Genomic DNA, 18,518 nt, shown 5'->3' on the forward strand with positions numbered 1-18,518 from the left:
CCCCACCTCTACCCACCTCTACCCCACCTCTACCCACCTCTACCTCACCTCTACCCCACCTCTACCCACCTCTACCCCACCTCTACCCCACCCACCCTGTCCTCTCCCTGGCTTTTGGACGCTCCTCACCCCCAGCCAAGCTCTGTCCCACCTCCTCACCCTCCTCCTCTCCATGTGGAAGCCCCTGCCCACCCTGTCACCAGCCTCTGACCCACTGTAGCTGCCCTGAACAAGCCCCACAAGGGCCGGGCACCGTTGGACCCTTGCCTGCCCTGCTCTCTGGGCCCAGCCATGAAGGGCCTCCCCCTCTTCCCGCCTCAGAGGCCTGCGCACCCCTGCCCGGCTGGGTCCAGAGGCCAGGAATGCCCTTCCACAGAGCCCAGCCACCCACCTGCCTACCTTCAGGCCACCTGACTGCCCACGAGGCTGCTATGAACCCAGGCCCTCCCCACGCCATCTCTGGCGGTCACAGCCGTGCCCAGGTGCATGCAGGCTGTGGTGTCCAGGTGGATGCTGTGTTGGGCAGGGGCACAACTGGGGCATGCCTCCCTAGTGGCTGTGGCCCCTCCCTCGTCCTGGGCATCTAAATGCATGGAACGGCCAGAGATGGAGCCCTCAGCAGCTGGGACACCTGCTTTCTGGCGGGTAGCCCCAGCTCATCAGCCCGCCCTCCCCTCTGTCCCCACACCTGCGTCTACACCTGGGAGGGGCCTGCCCAGGTCCAGTCGAGCACACAGGGCATCTTGTTTGGCCAGAAAGTGATGCCTGGGAACAGGACACTGCCTTTCTGCTGCAGAAGATACCTGGGCAGCCCTGCAGCCGGGACCTGCTTTCCCGCCACCGCTCCCATCCTCTCCTCACCCTCTGACCAGCACCCCTCTCTTCTTAGCACAGGCTGCCCTGTGTTTCTGTCCCAGATCATGTGGCTGCCCAACTCCCTGGCAGCAGGCCCCGGACGGGCAGGCCGGGCTCTTGGAGCCTCTGAGCCGCTCTCAGCATCGGTGTCCAGGTGCGACTGTCCCGAAGCCTTTCGCCCCAAGTGGGAGCCTCTAAAAGACAGGGCTAGGGCGAGGCCAGCAGGAACCCCAGGAGGCTCCAGGGACTAAGCTTCCTGCCACCCAGGCAGGGGGAGACAGATCCCCCCGAAGACGAGCCAGAGTAGGGCTGCGCCTCACTGAACGCCGATCCCGCTCATCAGCTCATCACTGAAATATAATTAAATGGAATGAGCTACAGTCATGCACGCTGCAGCCGGTGCTGACTCCAGAGAAGCCTCTGGAGTGCGGGAGGGCGGGGAGGGTGGGCCTCCCACTCGAGGAGCCACAGGGCGGCAGGAGCCAGGCAAGACAGCAAGTCCTGCCAGGGAGTGCGAGGGCAGCCGTGGGCCCCACCCGTCCGCCGCCAGAGTGAGCGGCCCTGTCTTCCCCTCACCCGGTGCCTCTGTCTGCCTCTGCCTCTCTGTCTGCCTCTTCCTTCTCTCTACCTTCTCCTATCTCCCTGCCTGCACACGCCTGTAGAGGAACCCACACATGTCTGAGTCTCTCTCCTTCAGGAGCTGGATGAGCCTTGTGCAGAGGCCCAGTGCCTGCTCCTCCTCGCACAGTTGGCCAACAAGGAGAAAAACTATGGACAGGCCAAGAGAATGATCGCACAGGCCCAGCCCCTGGGCGGAAGTGAGGAGTTCTGGTACAATTCCACTCTGACCCTGGCAGAGGCGCTCTTGTCCATGGAACACTCAGGAAGAGAAGCTACGGTAAGAGGCACGGGGACCTGGGGCTGCATGTTGGATGCTCTGCCTGGCAGACCGCTGATGACATGCCTGGATCCATCCCTGCCCACCCTCAGACACGCCGTTATCCCTCCCCACCCGTCCTCAGGCAGGCCTGTATCTGTCCCCGCCTGCCTGTCCTCAGGCCTGTATCCATCCCTGCCTGTCCTCAGACACACCCGTACCCACCCCCGCCTGTCCTCAGGCCTGTATCTGTCCCCGCCCACCCGTCCTCAGGCCTGTATCCATCCCTGCCTGTCCTCAGACACACCTGTATCCACCCCCGCCTGTCCTCAGGTGTGTCACATATTTCAGAAGCTCATCAATGCCTTCAAGATCCTCAAGAAAGAAAGACCAAACCGACTGCCTTTATTGGAATTCATGATCACAGATCTAGAAGCCAGGTAACTCCTTGTAAGAAACACTGTTTATTAGCGTGAAAGCTGTGGTTTCCTCTTTTCCATCTGCGATTTTTGTGCCATACGTCCAGCCTGTGCAAGTTCAGAGGCCCACATGGCCTCATATCCACAGCTTTCCGCACAGCTCCAGAAAGCTCCAGAAGTTTCCTGAGCTTGCTTCAGGCTTTCTCTGAGAAGTGGACCTTCCATCCACGTGTCCTGTCTGTTTGGCTTCGAAAGGCAACTCCAGGGCCTTGGGAAGGGCCTAGGAACCCTTTTCCTCTAAGTCTGTGGTGTGTCCGTGTGAATTTGTAGGGCATGTGTTCTTACAGCTTTCACAAAGCTCTCGCTGCAGGCATGCCTCCCTCATTGCCGTTTATTGGCGCCGTCTCTCTGTTGCCCAGGCTGGAGTGCAGTGGTGCAATCTCAGCTCACTGCAACTTCCAGCTCCCTGATTCAAGCGATCCTCCTGCCTCAGCCTCCCGAGTTGCTGGGATTACAGGCATGCGCCACCACGCCCAGCTAATTTTTGTATTTTTAGTAGAGATGTGGTTTCACCATGTTGGCCAGGCTGGTGACGCCATCTCTTCTAAATCAGAATCACAGGCTCCAACACAGCAGACCTTTTCAAAGAGCTGGCTTTGGTTTACAGACCCCAGCAACACGGATTTCTGTCTGACTCGGGCTTTCCTCATGTTCTGCTTCATCTTTGTGGAGCTCTCTGCATCTGCGCGAGGGCAGCCTGGGGCCCTGCTGTGGCTGCTCCGGGCTGTGGCCTCGTTCCTATGCTCTCCGCCTCCCTCCCCACCTTGCCCTGGGCCCCGCAGCTGCAGCATGTGAACAGCCCAACGCTTCAATGTGGGTTTCTGTTCCACTAGTGAGTCAAGTAGGAGAGGGTTTTTGAATTTCCACCTGGATACAGTGCCTGGGGTGGGGCTTGTTAGTTTCTGATTTTGTCACATGCGATCACAGAATGAGGCCCGTATGATGTTGATTTTCAAGAAATGCTCCAAAAGCGATTCTTCGAGCATCCCTGGATGAACGCTGGGGAGAAGAGCAGCAGCCCAGCCGCAAGTCCTGACGCGGCCCTGGGGCTTCTGACTCCAGACCCCAAACCGTCCCTCCGTCAGGTGCCTGAGCCTGCGGGTCCGAGTTGTGCAGCAGTCAGTGGTCACTGAAGCCACAGAGTGCTCGTTGCTGCTGAAAGAGATGGACGATAGCCTGTTGGAAATTGAGAGAAAGTTTATCGACTGTGGCTACAAAGAGAATTGTGTTGATGTAAAACTAGAGCGTGCGAAGATCAAGAGGTAAGCCTGCCTCTGCGCCCCTGCACGGGAGTCACTGCTTCTCCCACACACAACACGCCCAGTGCCATCCTGCCCTCTGGGCCTGGCTCACCCCAGCTGCACCCCCTTGGGGTCCACAGGCCCCTCCACTGGGAAGCTCCTGGCTGCCGCCTCACCCACACGTTCTGATCACATGCCCAGCCCTCCCCGTCGGGGGAGCCCCGTTGCCCCTGACAGGGCCTCTTTCTAGCCCCAGCCCTGTGGCTGACCACACCGCCCTCGAGGGCACCCACATTGGGCCTTGCACCTCCAGCCCTTGGCAGACATGCACAGACATACAGCACCACCCACCCCCACCAGCCACAGGCACACACATGTTGCACACACGTGCCCAGGCCCAGGTCACACGCGCACATCCCGAGCACAGCCCTGAGCTGCTTGCAGGGCCCTGACCTAAGGAGACGGCCCCGCTCTGCATGGCTCTGTAGCCCGGCCCCAGGCAGCATCTCAGGGGGTGCTCCCCCCAAGGGCAGGACCCACACAGTCCTGATGCCAGCCGTCCCCACCACAGCAGCTGCCAGCCACCCCTGCCCTGGCAAAGCCTCCCTGGCCCCATCCACCACCCTGCCCCTAACCTGGGGCTGCCCCCACTTGTCCACATACAAGCGTCTCGACACGGCGGGCCCAGTGCAGGTGTGCAGAAGCCTGTGCGAGGGAAGGTGTCACCCACCACAAGGTCTGACCTGAGCCGTGTCTGTCACTGTGGATGCCGTACGTTGTCCTTGTGGAAGCTGAGTTAGCCGATCAAACCAGCCCGCTGGGTAAAGCTGGTGCTGTGGAATTGCTTCCGCAAATCTCCTTCAAGTGCAGATTCAAATTTCATAACCATAATACGCTCTACAGACTGCATTATTCCAGCTTCTTAAATCTCTAAGACATACCGAGAATGTCTTTACATGTTAGCTATTTTAAAACATCATTTTAAGCACCAATAAAATATACAGTATAACGATAGAAAATGACATATTAAACATTTAGTAATAATAACAATGTTTTAACATTTTTTGTTCCAAATTCCATTCTTATGTCTTATAAAGGTTACGTGCCCAGAACGAGAAAGATGAAGAACAAAAAACTGCGTATTACTTGGAAGCATATGGCCTGGCCCAGGGCGCCGTGGCTGAGGAGGAAGGGAGGCTGCACAGCGTCCAGGGTCTATTGTCACTTCAAGGCGTAAGCAAGTGTCCTGGTTCCTGTGTACACTGGGTCACTCCCACCGGGATATAAACCCCACTGTAACTTACCTTACAAGCTGACTTCTGCTTCTAGCTGAAATGGACCAGATGCTCCCCCCATCTGAAACAACGAAAAAGCAAACTGTATGAAACAAAGACTTTCCGAACACGAGACGTCAGCCATGACAGGCAGTGGTCCCCGAGCTAAGGTCCAAGCTCACCGCGGCGGCTCCGGGGGAGTCTGCTGGTGACCTGAGTCACAGGATGGAGCCGAGAGCCTACGGAGAGCCAGGCACTGCCACTCATGGGGCAGAGCCCCGGGGAGGGGAGAACAGGGGAGGGCTGCACAGAGGGAAAACCCCAAGACCTTCGGGAGAGGACCCGGAGTGTCCTGCCAAGGCCTGATGAGCACATTCTTGAGAGGAAGCTGCCCCATGCTGGGGAAGAACCACCCAAAAGGGTTCTAGGGTGGGAACAGCACCTGCTTCACCAGCCAGATTGGAAAACCCCATGATCCCTGGGGCATCGGGCAAAGCAGACACAGGGCCTTGCCTCAGTCAGGGGTCCTTAGGCCAGTGAGCCCCACTCCAGACCTGCCTGAGAGACCCTAGAAAGCGGACCTGAAAGGACCCAACTATTTCCTTTGAGAAGACAACTGTCCGGGAACAGGGCCCAAGCCTGAAGAACACACACAGAAATGCAGAAATGCCGCCAGATCCCAAAGGAAAACAAAGCCCAAATGTCTGGCAACCAATAAAATATTGCTGCAAAATAGGGAGAATAATTGATCAATCAAAAGCAAATTGATCAGTGGGCACAGATATTATAATTGGAAGACAAGTTATCACTGTATTCTATATGTTCAGAAAGTTAAGTAGAAATGGTGAAGATATAAAAGGAAGACAAAACCCAAACTTTCCGGGTGAAAACCACAACACGGGAGATGAAGAAGGCACCAGGTGGAGTGAATGACAACGATGGCAGGAGAAAACGTTGGAGAACTTAGAGACATAGCAACAGAAACTTCTAAAAATGAAGAGAAAATGAAATTAAAGAGAACAAAAATTAAAGTCACACAGTTTTAAGTGCATTAATATAGGTGTAATTGGAATCCTGGGAGAAGAGGAGAAAGTAAAATAAGCAGAATAATTTGAATAACTAATGACTGAACATTTTCCAAATTTGATAAAAATAAATACAAACCCACAGATCCAAGAAGCTGAATGAATCCCACGCACAAGAACTATGAAGAGGAATGAAACTCTGTCAGGGCACGCCATAACCGAATGGTTTAACACCAGTGATAAGAAGAGCATCTGAGCGTCAGACAGAGAGCACTGCATGTTGTGTGCAGAGTGACAGAGGTGAATGGCGCAGCTTCCCACAGAAGCGGTGTAGCTGAGAGCCCAGTGCAGGGACCTCTGTGAAGGCCAAGAGGAAACACTGCCGACCTGGATTCTATACCCAGAAAATACGATTCTTAATGAAGGTGAGAGAAAGATGTTTCTCCAAACACTGGAGAGCTGAAGGAAGGCGTCCTCAGTGGCTGTGCCCTGCAGGAGCTCTTGGAGTCAGTCCTGCAGGCAGAAGGAAGCCATGTCCACTGGAAGTGTGGATCCACACAGGTGCGTGCAGAGCCTCAGACACGTACACTGCAGGGGAAAGTGTGTCCAATTTTCTTATTCTAAAATCACTCTAAAAGATAATTGGCTGCTTAAACAATAATAACAATGTAGCATGGGGTCTATAACACGTAAAAATGAAATGTTTGACAACAATAGCCTAAAGATTGGGAGGTCAGTAACAGATGCAAGGTTTCTATGCTCGGCGTGAAGTGACATCGTACTCTCTACACACCAAAACAGCCACAGAAGTACCAGAATACAGATGTGTGCTGCATGAGCCAAGAAAGGAGATACATGGAAATCATAACAAGTATTCATTTGTCCCCCATGAAAGCAGAAAAAGGAAAAAGAATAAAGGACAGGTGAGACCAACAGAAAATAAACAGCAAGATGATAACCTTAGACCTAATCATGGAATAATCACATGAAATTTAAATAATCAAAACGCCCTCAGTTAAAAGAATTTGTCAGATTATATAAAAAAGCAAAACCCAACTATGGGTTACCTACAAGAAAGCCACTTTAAATATTAAGACATAAATAGGTTAAAAGGAGAATGGAAAAAATATAATAGCTAACACTAATGAAAAGAAAGCTGCAGTGGCTATATTAATAACTAAGCCGACTTTGGAAAAAAGAGTATTACCAAGGATAAAGAAACTCATTTTATAGTGCAAACAGCGCAACCCGTCAAGAGGCTAGAAGTGCAAACATTTCTGTACCTAATAACAGAGTTTCGCAGTCAATGAAGCAAAAACTGACAAAATTGCAATGGAGAAATAGACAACCCCACACCTGCAGTCAGGTTTCAGTACCTCTCAGTATTAATGGAACAAAGAGTCAGAAAATCAGCACATCACTAGAAGATTTGAACAACACTACCAACCAATATGACCTAACGCTATTTCTAGAACGTTCACCCAACAACAGGAGAATAAGATGCTTTTTCTGTGCACGTGAATATGTTTCAAGATGGACTGTATTTTGGACCATAAAACAAGTCTCAATAAATTTAAAAGATGTAAGTTATACAAAATGTATACTGGTGCCACAATCTAAATTAGAAATCAGAAACAGAAAGATAGATAAATCCATAGAAAACAGGGCAAGGAGGATGAGGGATGATTTTTTAATGGGTGAGGGGTTTCCTTTTGGAGTGATGAAAATGTTGTGGAATTAGAGATGATGGTGGCACAATGTTGTGAATGTGTAAGTGCCACTGAGTTGTATATATATATATATATATATATATTATATTTTTTTTTTTTTTTTTTTTGGATCGAGTCTTGTCTGCACCCAGGCTGGAGGCAGTGGCCGGATCTCAGCGCACTGCAGTCCGACCTCCCGGGTTTCGCTTCTTCCTGCCTAGCTCCGAGTAGTTGGGACTACAGGCGCCCGCCTCGTCGCCCGGCTAGTTTTTCGTATTTTACAGTAGAGACAGGGTTTCACCGTATAGCCAGGATGGTCTCAGATCTCTTGACCTCGTGATCCGCCCGTCGCGGCTCCAAAGTGCTGATTACAGGCTTGAAGGCACCGCGCCGGCCTGAGTTGTTTTTAAATGGTTAATTTTATGCTATGTGACTTTTACCTCAATTTAACAAAACAGAAAGCTGGCCAGGTGCGGTGGCTCATGCCTGTAATCCCAGCACTTTGGGAGGCCAAGGCGGGCAGATCACGAGGGCAGGAGATTGAGACCAGCCTGGCTAACACGGTGAAACCCCGTCTCTACTAAAAAAAAATACAAAAATTAGCCGGGTGAGGTGGCGGGTGCCTGTATTCCCAGCTACTCGGGAGGCTGAGGCAAGAGAATGGCGTGAACCTGGGAGGCGGAGCTTGCAGTGAGCCGAGATTGTGCCACCGCACTCCAGCCTGGGCGACAGAGCAAGACTCCCTCTCAAAAAAAAACCCAAAAACCAAAAAACAAAACAAAAAAATCAGCTATGTATGTGCGAAATGCCAAAGATTTGAAAAGTAAACAGCAAACGTCACAATAACTGTGGGCCACAGAAGAAATCAAAGGAGAAAGTATTTTGAACTGAAGGGAATTAAAAAAACATCTATCAAAATGTTTAAGATGTTGCCAATGCAATACCGAGATAGAAATTTACAGCACTAAACACCTGTGGGAGAAACGGAAAAAGACTCACATCAGTCCCTTCAGCCGGCAACTTACAGAAGTATGAAGAGAGCAAACTCAGTTCCCACATAAGCAGAGGAATAAAAATTAAAGGTCAGAGGGGCAATCAATCAGTGAAACAGAAAACGGAAAAATGAAAGGGGAAAGTAATGAAACCAAAGCTAGTTCTTTGAAAAGATCGGTAAATTGAAAAACTTCTAGTCGGACGGATCAGAAAAAAAAAGGTGACATAAATTGCCAATATCAGAAATGAGAGACGCAGTTTCTCCGTGGATTCTACAGATACTGAAAGGATAATAAGGGATCATATCACAAACAACTTTATGCTAATATATTTGCCAACTTAGATGAAATGGAAAAATTCCTTGAAAGCATGAACTACCCAAGCCCACTCAAAAAGAAAGCCTGAGTAGCCGTATCGATTTTAAATTTGTAAGTTGTAATTAAAAGCATTCTCACAAAGAAAATGTCAAGCCCAGATGGCTTTACTAGTGAATTCTGCCAAGTATCTAAGAAAAAATAATACCAGTTCTACACAAATTGTTCTAGAAAATTGAGAAGCAGAGAATACGTCCCAACTTTTCTATGATGCAAATATTACCTTGATACCAAAACAAGATAAAGACATTAACAGCAACAACAACAACAAAAAGCTACTGACCAGCATTCCTTGTAAACAAAATGTGAGCAAATTAAATCCAATAGTGTTTAAAAAGGATAATACATCATAACCAAGCCAAGGTTACCCCAAGAATAGTTTAACATTCAAAAATTAATTTGCTTCACCATATATTTTCAAAACTAACAAATAAAACCATATGATCATCTTTGTGGATGCAGGAAAAGCGTTTGACAAAATTCAACACCCATTCCTGGTAAACACTCCTAGCAAACAATAGAGGAAAACTTCCTCAGTCCGATGAAGGACATCTATGAAAAAGCCAGAGCTAACGTCACAATCATGGGAGAAAGACTGATGCCCCTTGCGATAAGGACGAAGACGAGGAGGTGCCCTCTTCTCACCCGTGTTCCGTGTTGACGTGGGAGTTCCGGCCTATGCAGTCAGGCAGGAAAAAAGGAAATTAAAAGCATCCGGACTGGAAAGGAAGGAATGAAACTGTTTTTGTTCACAGATAACAAAATTATCTGTATACACAGTCACATACAATCCACCAAAAAATAAAGCTACTAATACTGAGTTTAGTAAGATTGCAGGATATAAGAACAATATTCAGATATCAGTTGTATATTTCTACATGCTGGAAACACTCAGATATTAAACATTTTAAAATTTTATGACAGCATTTAAAATGAAATTTGTCCCAAAATGTGAAGACTTGTACTCTGAGAGCTACAAAAGATAACTGAGAAAAAGCTGGGAATACCTAAGTAGATGAAGAAACATACCATGTTTGTGGATCAGAGGACTTAGTATTGTTAAGTTCTTGATTCGCCCTAAATCGTCTATACCCCTGATCAAGATCACTGCAGGCTTTTTTTGGAGAAAATGACAAAATGACTTTAAAACTCATGTGAGAATACAAAAGACCTAACATGGCCAACACAACTTTGAAAAAGAAGAACGAAATTGGAGGGTCTGACGCCGCCTGATTTTAAGGCCTAGTACAGCGAGGTGCGGGAATCCAGACGGTGTGGCTCTCGTGTAAAAGTCGACATGCGGAACCAAGCGGAATCCAGGCAGGGACCCCACACGCACAGGAAGGTGATCTTCAGCAAAGACACAAAGGCGGCTCGCCAAAGAAAGGGTTATCCACCTCCAAAACAGCCCACTTTACTTCATGCCTCACACCATGTGTAAAAATGAACTCCAAATAGATTGTAGACCTAAATATAAGGGCTAAACCCATGAAGCTTCTAGAAGAACACATAGGAAAACAGATGTGTGACCTCAGGTTTGGCAAAGATTTCTTATTTAGGACACCTAAAGTATGAGCCATAAAGTAATAAATTGATAGCTTGGACCTCTCTTCAAAAGACAGTATGAAGAGAAGGAAAAGAAGCCAGGGACAGGGAGGAAACATTTACAAATCCTCTGTCTGATAAAGATATTGTATCCAGAATGGATAAAGACTCTCAAAAGTTAACAACAACCCAATAAAACATGAGCAAAATATTTTAACTGACACTTCCCCCAAAGCAAATATGTGGACGGTGAATAAGCACATGCCAAGATAATATCATTAGCCAGCTAGGGACACGCAAATGGTAACCATCGTAAGAAACCACCACCCACCTATTAAAACAGCTACAATGTAAAAGACCAACCACAGCAGATGTCGGGAAGGGTGTGGAGAGACCTGGGCCCTGAGCGCCAGTGGCACAGCTGCTGCAGAAGGAAGTTCGGCTGTTTCCTAAAAATTACACACAGGCCTACCCAGGACCCAGCCTTTCCACTGCCGTGTGTTCACTTGCACATGGGTGTTCGCAGCCGCTTTGTTCATAGTAGCCCCAGAACTGGAAATAGAATATTTGAATAGATAAGCAGAGTGTGGCCCATCCGCACGGTGCACTGCCCCGGCTGTGAGGGACGGAGCGCGCGCAGCCGCGCGGGGGGTCTCACGGTGACTTCGCCCGGGGAGATGAACCGGATAGAAAGACTGCGCGCTGTGCGCTTCCGCGTAGGTGCCGTTCTGGAAAATGCCAATGAATGCAGGGTGCCAGCAGGCAGCTAGGTGACCGGGAGGGACACGGGGGGTGCAGAGAGATTTGGGGGTGAGGCTGCTGCGTGATCTCGAAGGCGGTGATGGTTTCACGGGTGTATTCGCGATCCAAGTGTGTCCGTTTTTCCCTGTAGAGCTGTGCAGTTTATTTGAGTTTCTTATGTCAGTTATGCCTCGTCCAAGCCGTGGGGATGTAGAGTCAGGCCTACCAGAAGCTTCCGTGCTTCAGATGCACGCCTGGCCCCTCAGGTGCAGACCGTCAGCACGCCCCTGATGAGGAAGGTGGCGCGCCTCAAGCTCAGCCTCGTGGAAATGGCTCTGGACCTGCTCCGGTTCATCTGGGAGGAGGCCCGCGGGCAGCAGAGTGGGCAGGGGTCCCTGGAGAAGCTGCTGGCAGACTATCTGCAGAACACCAGTGACTACACTTCCGTCGGGCTGGTAATTGCTGGGCTCGCAGATTCCCTGTGGAGGGAGCACCAGGCCACAGTGCAGCTGAGGGGGCCCTGTTCCAGGCAGAGGCGTCTCCATCACTGCGCACCTGGCGGTGCCGATCGGCTGGGGCTGGGGGAATCTGAGCGCCCTCCCTGCGGGGACCGCTTGCAGCAGGGGGAGCTCCCGGGCCTTGCAGAAGAAGGGCGTCGTCTCACCATTTGAGGGGACTGAATTGGCTCATAAAATCCAGGTTCCATGGCGGCAGCGTGTCCTATATGACCCGCAGCTGCTCTTCCCGACTCATAAATTGACTTTGACTAATTAATTCATATTAACAATTAATTCACATGTGGATTAAAGAGCTCAATAGAAGTGGACTCCAGTTTGGTTGAATGGAGTCCAGTTGACGACATATTCAAAAAAGTTGAATATGTAGAATGTTTTGAGGGAAATGTACATTCTTCCATTTTACGTTTTCTTAGACGTCATGAAATACGACTCAAATTAATTTACATAAGTATAAGTGAACCAAAGACAGGCCTAAAATTGATTTGTCAGTGAGCACTGAATTAAGGTTATAGGAGCAGACATCTGTGACCCCACCCCAGAGCCCCGGAGACCCTCCCTGCGTGGGCAGCACCCTGCGGGGCGGGGGTGTTTCTCAGAGCTGCCCAGTGTCCCCACCCACAGAGGACACCAGGGGGCAGGCTCACTGGGTCCCCTGGGCAGGGTGGGCGACCACCCTTGGGGTGGCAGCTGTAACGTGTCTGTCTTTTCAAAGCAATGGTTCACGCTGAAGCGGACCCTGGCACACGGGGCACTGGCGCAGCTGGGGAGCCTGCAGCCGCTGAGTGTGGGCTGTGTGCAGATCCGCGCCCGGCTCCTGGGCCTGGCCGGGAGGGCCCTCCACCTGCTGGCCATGCAAGCCGACCCTGTGCGCCCTGCCTGCTACTGGGAGGAGGGCCCCTCGGTAGGTGCTCCTGCTTCTATCCCAAGTCACTCCGACACCTGTCACCCATGCCTAAAAGCACAAGCAAAGTGTTTAGGACTCCCCTGATGATAGCAGACGAATTGTGCATCCTCCGTGCAGAAGGGCGTGGCCCCAGGAAGAGAGAAAAATGTAGGAAGCAGGTGTGAGGGAAGAAATGGGACTGGTGAAACACAGGCCTTCGGGAACAGACCTGGGAGGGAACCACAGCGTCTGTGGAGTAGGCAGGGACAGCAGGCAGGCAGGGAGGGTAGGCGGGCATGTGGGTCGACCCGCACCAGCATGGAGCCCACCCCAGCACACAGCCTGCCTCAATCCAGCCCTGCACTGGCGAGCGCGGAACAATGCAACTGGTGTTTCCCACAGCAGCAGCTCTGGCCGGGCCTGGAGCAGGGACCTGGGGAGCTCAGAAGCTGCAGGAGCAGCCTAGGGTGGGCCTGAGCACCGGGCACCGTGGCACCCATGCCAGAGCACAGCAGGGCCAGCCCTGGGCAGCCTTGGCTCCCCTCCATCCCCTCCCCGCTACAGCCCAGGGAGACTGCTGCCTCAGCGCCCAGGTGGCTCTGAGAAGGGCAGTTGGGACTTTCTTCACCCTCAGCCCAGGGCCCACCGTTCCCTAGAAGGCTGCAAGGCTGCCCGGCAGGGCTGAGTCAGCTGCAGGAGTGACCTGCTCCCTCACAACCCTGGTGACGGCCCCAGTAAGCCATGAAAGCCTCAGGTCACCTTCCTAAACACCTGCGCAGAGGCCAGTTCCTCCCCTGGAAGGCATCTGCCCCAGCGGAGAACCTGGGCTTGTCCCCACACACCAGCTCCTCAGGAAGACGCCCTCAGGGACCAGAGCAACCACGCTGTGTGTACCTGGCTCCACGCCCAGGGCCATTCCCCCACTAGGTGCCGTGCAGCCCTGGGTCAGCCCTGAGACGTTGTCTGTCCTGCGTCTTCAGGACCAAGCACAGGACTTGACGTACCTCAAGTGAATGGACGGAGTTGTGGCTCTCGGTGCAACCAGCCTCCATTGACCTGCTCGGGTAGCAGCTGGGCGTGGACCAGAAGCGAGGGTTGGCATGGCCGCCTGGGGGCTGGCATCCTCATCCGTGAATGCTGCTGATGGCTCGGGTAGCAGCTGGGCGTGGACCGGCAGTGAGGGTTGGCATGGCTGCCTGGGCGCTGGCGTCCTCATCCGTGAACGCTGCTGATGGCACCCCAGCGAGGAGGGGCCAGGGCAGAGCAGACGTCAAGTCCCGTGTGGAGCACACAGGGTCTTCCGCGGCCCCCGCCCCACACAGGCCAGGCCCGGACGTACCTGTCTTTTGCTGTCCTTAGATGTGATTTATGTTGTTGTCCAGCTTCTTGAAATCAAAGCTTAAATCAAGGTTTTTCTGGCTTTTTTCTTGTATTCAAGGCTGTAGTTTTCCTCTAACCCCCATTTTAGTCTCCCAGATTTTGATACGTAGGATTGACACGGACTAGGGTTGCTGGTCACATTGTCTAAGGTGTTGTCTGAGCTCGTTGTTCATTGTCTCACAACCCAGAAAATTAAGGGGCGTGGACACAGGGAGGTTGCAGCGAAAGTTTAGTAAGTGAAAGGAGAAAGCTCTCTGCAGCGGAGAGGGGGCCCCAGTGGGTTGCCGTTTTCACAGTTGAATCCCAACGCTTTGATAAGAAAGTGCGCTTGTCTCTTTTGCTGTTCTTGTGGCTTTGTGGCTTCCTTATCTGTGCCGCTGCGGGCGTGTCTTCAGGGAGCACAAAGCGCAGCCTCTCTTGTTTGTGCAGCTGTGGGTGCGTTGGATAAGCCCCCACCCCTCCCACAACCCACGCAGGCTCCCTCAGAGCCCACCGTGTTCATGTCTGGAAAGGGGAGGAAACATTTCCCGGAGCCGGCTGATGATCTGGAGAATGAAGGCTTGCTGGCCCTCCCGCTCACCGGTGCGCTGCAGTTTGGTTTTGCCCGGCAGCTCTCTCTGCTGTGGCGGTGACATTTCAGGCTGTTTCTCCAAGGCCAGCCTTGGCTGTCGGCCTCACTGACTTTTCCTTTTCTCCTCCCTCAGTATTTTCATTCTCTAAGTCCATTTTATAAATTCCATTGCAATTTCTTCTTTGATTGACTTGATGATTGTATCTGGTTTAATTTCAAGGTGACTGTGTTTCTCACGGGTCTATTTCCGTGACTGACTTCCACTTGAATGTTGTTGTGGTTGAAAACACACCCTGAGTGGTCTCGGTCTGGGGGACTCTGCAGTGGCTGCACGTGGCCCAGCCCTGCTCGGTTTTGGTAAATGTCCTGCACGTGCCTGAACGGCGTGTTCTGATGTGAAAGGGGCCAGGCCGTGTGCAGGTCAGGTGGTCACGGCTGCACTGCCTCTGGCGTGCTCACTGGTTTTCACCTGCATTCAAGCAGCCTACTAGAACCGAGGGCTTCTCCATCACTCCATTTCTATCAATGTTTTCTTTGTTTTGACGCCTAATCAATGGGTGCATATACAGATTTGGCACTGCCACACCTCGTGACCTGAAAACCCAGGGGGCTCCCTCTCAACCCAGGTTCTTCAGGGGCTGCCTGGGCTTCCTATGCCCAGGTTGGGGCTTGTGTCCTGGCCAGACCAGGGGCCCCTGAGGGCCGGTGGATGCCTCGGCCTCGGTGCCGGCTGGTTCCAGGAAAGGTGTTTCCAAAGGACAGGAACGGGAGCCCCCGAGAATGTGTTGGATTCCAGGCCCATGTGACTCAGGCCGGCTTCCTTGGGGGGGCTGCGTTCTCACCCTGGCTGCAACGTCCCCTCGCCCAGGCTCGTGGTTCAGGGCCACCCTGCATCAACTCAGGGGTGGAGGGTTAGGGACAGTGAGAGGCCACGCTGCAGCCTGCAGTGCCCCCCACCCAGGGACCCTACTGAGGAGCCCGACCAGCCCAGCCTCCCTGGGTGGGCCCTCCCCACGTTGACCAAGCAGGAACCCAGAAGTGCCAGCCAATCTGCTGTGTGTCTCACAGGTGGGCGCCAAGCTGAGCGGCCTCAAGTCTCTGGAGCTGGAGGTAGAGGAAGAGGGTGCCACAAAGTCCAGCAGGGACCCGTCAGCCTCCAGGGCGGCCCCAGAGGAGCACAGCAGGAGAGGCGAGGACCTGAAGGTGCGGCTGCCTCTCCCAAGCCTTGTGTGGCCTTTGCCCAGAGCCCGGCCTGAGCCCGAGCCTTGTGCCCCACAGAGGAGGATGGTTCTGGCCCAGCAGTACCTGGCTCAGGCATCAGAGGTGCTGCTGCAGTGCCTACAGGTGGCCCTTGGCAGTGGCCTCCTGGATGTCGCAGCAGCCGCCAGCCTGGAGATGGTGGAATGCGTCGGCACCCTGGACCCTGCAACTACCTGCCAGTTCCTGGCTCTGTCTCAGGTGTGTCTTTGCCCCACGCACCTCCAGCCAGGCCTTCACAGAGGAGGGAGGACCCTGGGCTTCAGCTGGGGCCCTCGCCTTGGGGGAACTCCGTTAGAGAAGCAGGCCGCAGGCCGGGGTCCTCAAGCAGTGGGAGCCTGCCGACCACGTAAACTTGTGGCTCAGAGAGAACACGCATTCGTGTGCTTATCCCCGAACCCCTGCATCAGGCAGACATGGAGACCCGGCAGTCACAGGCCAGCAGGGCCCTGTCCGTGCAGACCTCACAGAGGTCCCACAGAGGGAACAAGCGTGGCCTCGCGCAACTCTCCAGGTGCCAGGAGGAGCCAGCATCCCAGGGGAGCCCATTCCTGCTCCCAGGCTGCAGCCACTGCACGCCCTCCGCAGGGTGCAAGGCCTCCTCGTCCAGGCCTTGGGCCCCTGGCATACCTCCCCTGCTCCCTTTCAGAGCTGCTCAGCCTCGGAGACAATGAGGGATGTCCTGCTTGCAGCCACAGCCAACACCAGCAGCTCACAGCTGGCAGCCCTGCTGCAGCTACAGCACCAGCTCCGGTGCCAAGACAGGACCACCACCAGCCTGGGTGCCAGTGTGGAGCAGAGGCTGGCTGCCGTGTCCAAGGTAAACAGGCAGGGATGCCACTGAACCTGCCCCCGGCTCTGGAGCTCTGTGGACAGACGCCACAGCCGCACAGTCCCATGCCTGAGCGAGGGTAGCCTTGCTTACCCTCCAGCTCGTGAGCCATCCCTCCCTGTGCCCCCAACCATGTGCGCCTGGGTCGCCCGGCCTCTCCAAGCCTCAGTGTCCTCCTGGCCCTTGGGGTAGTAACGGCCCACCTGGTGGGTGCGGTGAGGTTGGCGAGGTCACAACAACAAACGCTCAGCCAGGCCTGCAGCCAAGAGCTGACCAGCAGATGGGCCAGCAGTGCCCCGAGGACCTCATGTGGATCGGAGCTGCATGTTCCCTGCCTCTGTTTAAGGAAATATTTTACACCTTGGTCAGGTCTGAGGGTTTAATCTTGAGAAACATTTTTGTAGAGCGGGATAGCTAATGGCACCTTTTATTTGGATTAGCAGGTCCGAATGGCAGTGTTTAAAGAAAAAAGACTTGACGACATTTCTTGAATTGTGGGAAACAGACAAGTGTGGCCTGATGGGGCCCCTCCCTCCTTCGGCTGCGTGGCTGCTTCCCTGGTCCTCTCGCTGGGGTGGACCTGACCAAATATCCCCTTGTCCAGGGCTGTTTGGCAGACAGTGCTTTGCTGGTGAGGGTGGGATGGGGGCAGCATCCGCCACTGGGTGGCAGGAGCACCCCTGCCATTGTGACATCCAGAGATGTCTGCAGACATCGCCAGTGGGAACAACATGGCCCCGGGTGAGAACCAGTGACTCAACCCAGAGGTTGAAACCTGGAAAGCTGTCGTCCTTCTGAAGCTGAGAGGATGGAGGGCGGAGGTAAGAGGCCTGCAGGCCCAGCCCAGGCCCGAGGACAGGAGAAGGTGGCACAGGCTGGCCCTGCGTCTGGAGGAAGATGCTGATGCACATGGCCCTACCGGAGCTGAGCTAGGTCCAGGAGGGTGTGCATGGCAAGCAGGAATGAAAATGGGCTAAGCCGGGCGTTGGGAGCACCTGTGGTCTAAGCTGGGCATGCGGGGGGGTGCCTGTGGTCCAAGCGGGGCATGTGGGTGGCACTTGTGGTCTAAGCTGGGTGCAGGGGTGCATGCCTGTGGTCTAAACTGGGCATGGGGGCACGCATCTATAGTCCCAGCTACTCAGGAGGCTGAGGCGGGAGAATCACTTGAGCCCAGGAGTTTGAGGCTGCAGTGAGCCATGATAGTGCCTGTGAATAGCCACTGACGCCCAGTCTGACCAACATAGTGAGATCCCATCTCAAAAAAAATGGGCTGCCCCAGGCAGCACTTACTGGACAGGTGAGGAGTGAGCAGCCAGGCTGGCACCAGAGCACCTGCTGTGGGTAAGTTTGGCATGGGAGTCATGGCTCTCCCTCCCCTATGGCTGCAGACCAGGCAGAGCTCACCCCATAGGAGCTTTGGGGACCAAGGACACCAGTGTGTCTGCAGGACTGAGTGCAGGGCCAGGAGCTGGCCTGGGGCTTGGCATGTGGGAGCCGTCAGTCACCACGATGGGGGTCACCACCCCTCAGGCCCTGCTGTTTCAGGAATTCTCACGGAAAAGCTGCACCGACTCTCAGCCAGGCACAGACTCATTGCAGTCCGGCTGGGGAATGTCATAGGCCACAGCAGGCCCACTGGAGCATCCTCGGGAAAGGCCAGTGAATGGTGGAGCCTCATATTTTTAAAGTTATCAGCCATGGAAGCAATGAGAACTTGCTAAACTAAAATTTTTGCACTAAGAGCATCTGCTGCAGTGAGTCAACCCCCACTCTCCATCCCGGGGGCCACTGGGCAATTCGGAAACTGGCTGGGACTGGTGTCAACAGAAGCTCTGCGAGGAGGACAAGGAGCAAGCCTGGAGCCAGGAGGGGAGAGTCATTGCGCTGCAGCTGGGAGCAGCCCCATGGCACCCTGGGAACGCCCACTGAGACCAGAGCCCCACAGCGCCCTGGGAACGCCCACC

The 18,518-nt window shown here is 53.4% G+C and overlaps 1 protein-coding gene across 1 annotated transcript in view; it reads left to right on the top strand.

Moving 5' to 3' along the window:
* Positions 1–18,518, top strand: part of CFAP46 (cilia and flagella associated protein 46) — a 122,997-nt gene that overhangs the window by 81,029 nt on the left and 23,450 nt on the right. Inside the window, 9 exon segments of the mRNA XM_017893795.1 lie at positions 1,553–1,753; positions 2,066–2,172; positions 3,297–3,473; positions 4,550–4,685; positions 11,380–11,568; positions 12,344–12,532; positions 15,534–15,668; positions 15,744–15,923; positions 16,372–16,550. Of these exon segments, the coding sequence (XP_017749284.1) occupies positions 1,553–1,753; positions 2,066–2,172; positions 3,297–3,473; positions 4,550–4,685; positions 11,380–11,568; positions 12,344–12,532; positions 15,534–15,668; positions 15,744–15,923; positions 16,372–16,550 (1,493 nt within the window).

Source organism: Rhinopithecus bieti, unplaced genomic scaffold (assembly GCF_001698545.2).
Source record: "Rhinopithecus bieti isolate Rb0 unplaced genomic scaffold, ASM169854v2 scaffold_24263, whole genome shotgun sequence".
Lineage (NCBI taxonomy): Eukaryota > Metazoa > Chordata > Mammalia > Primates > Cercopithecidae > Rhinopithecus > Rhinopithecus bieti.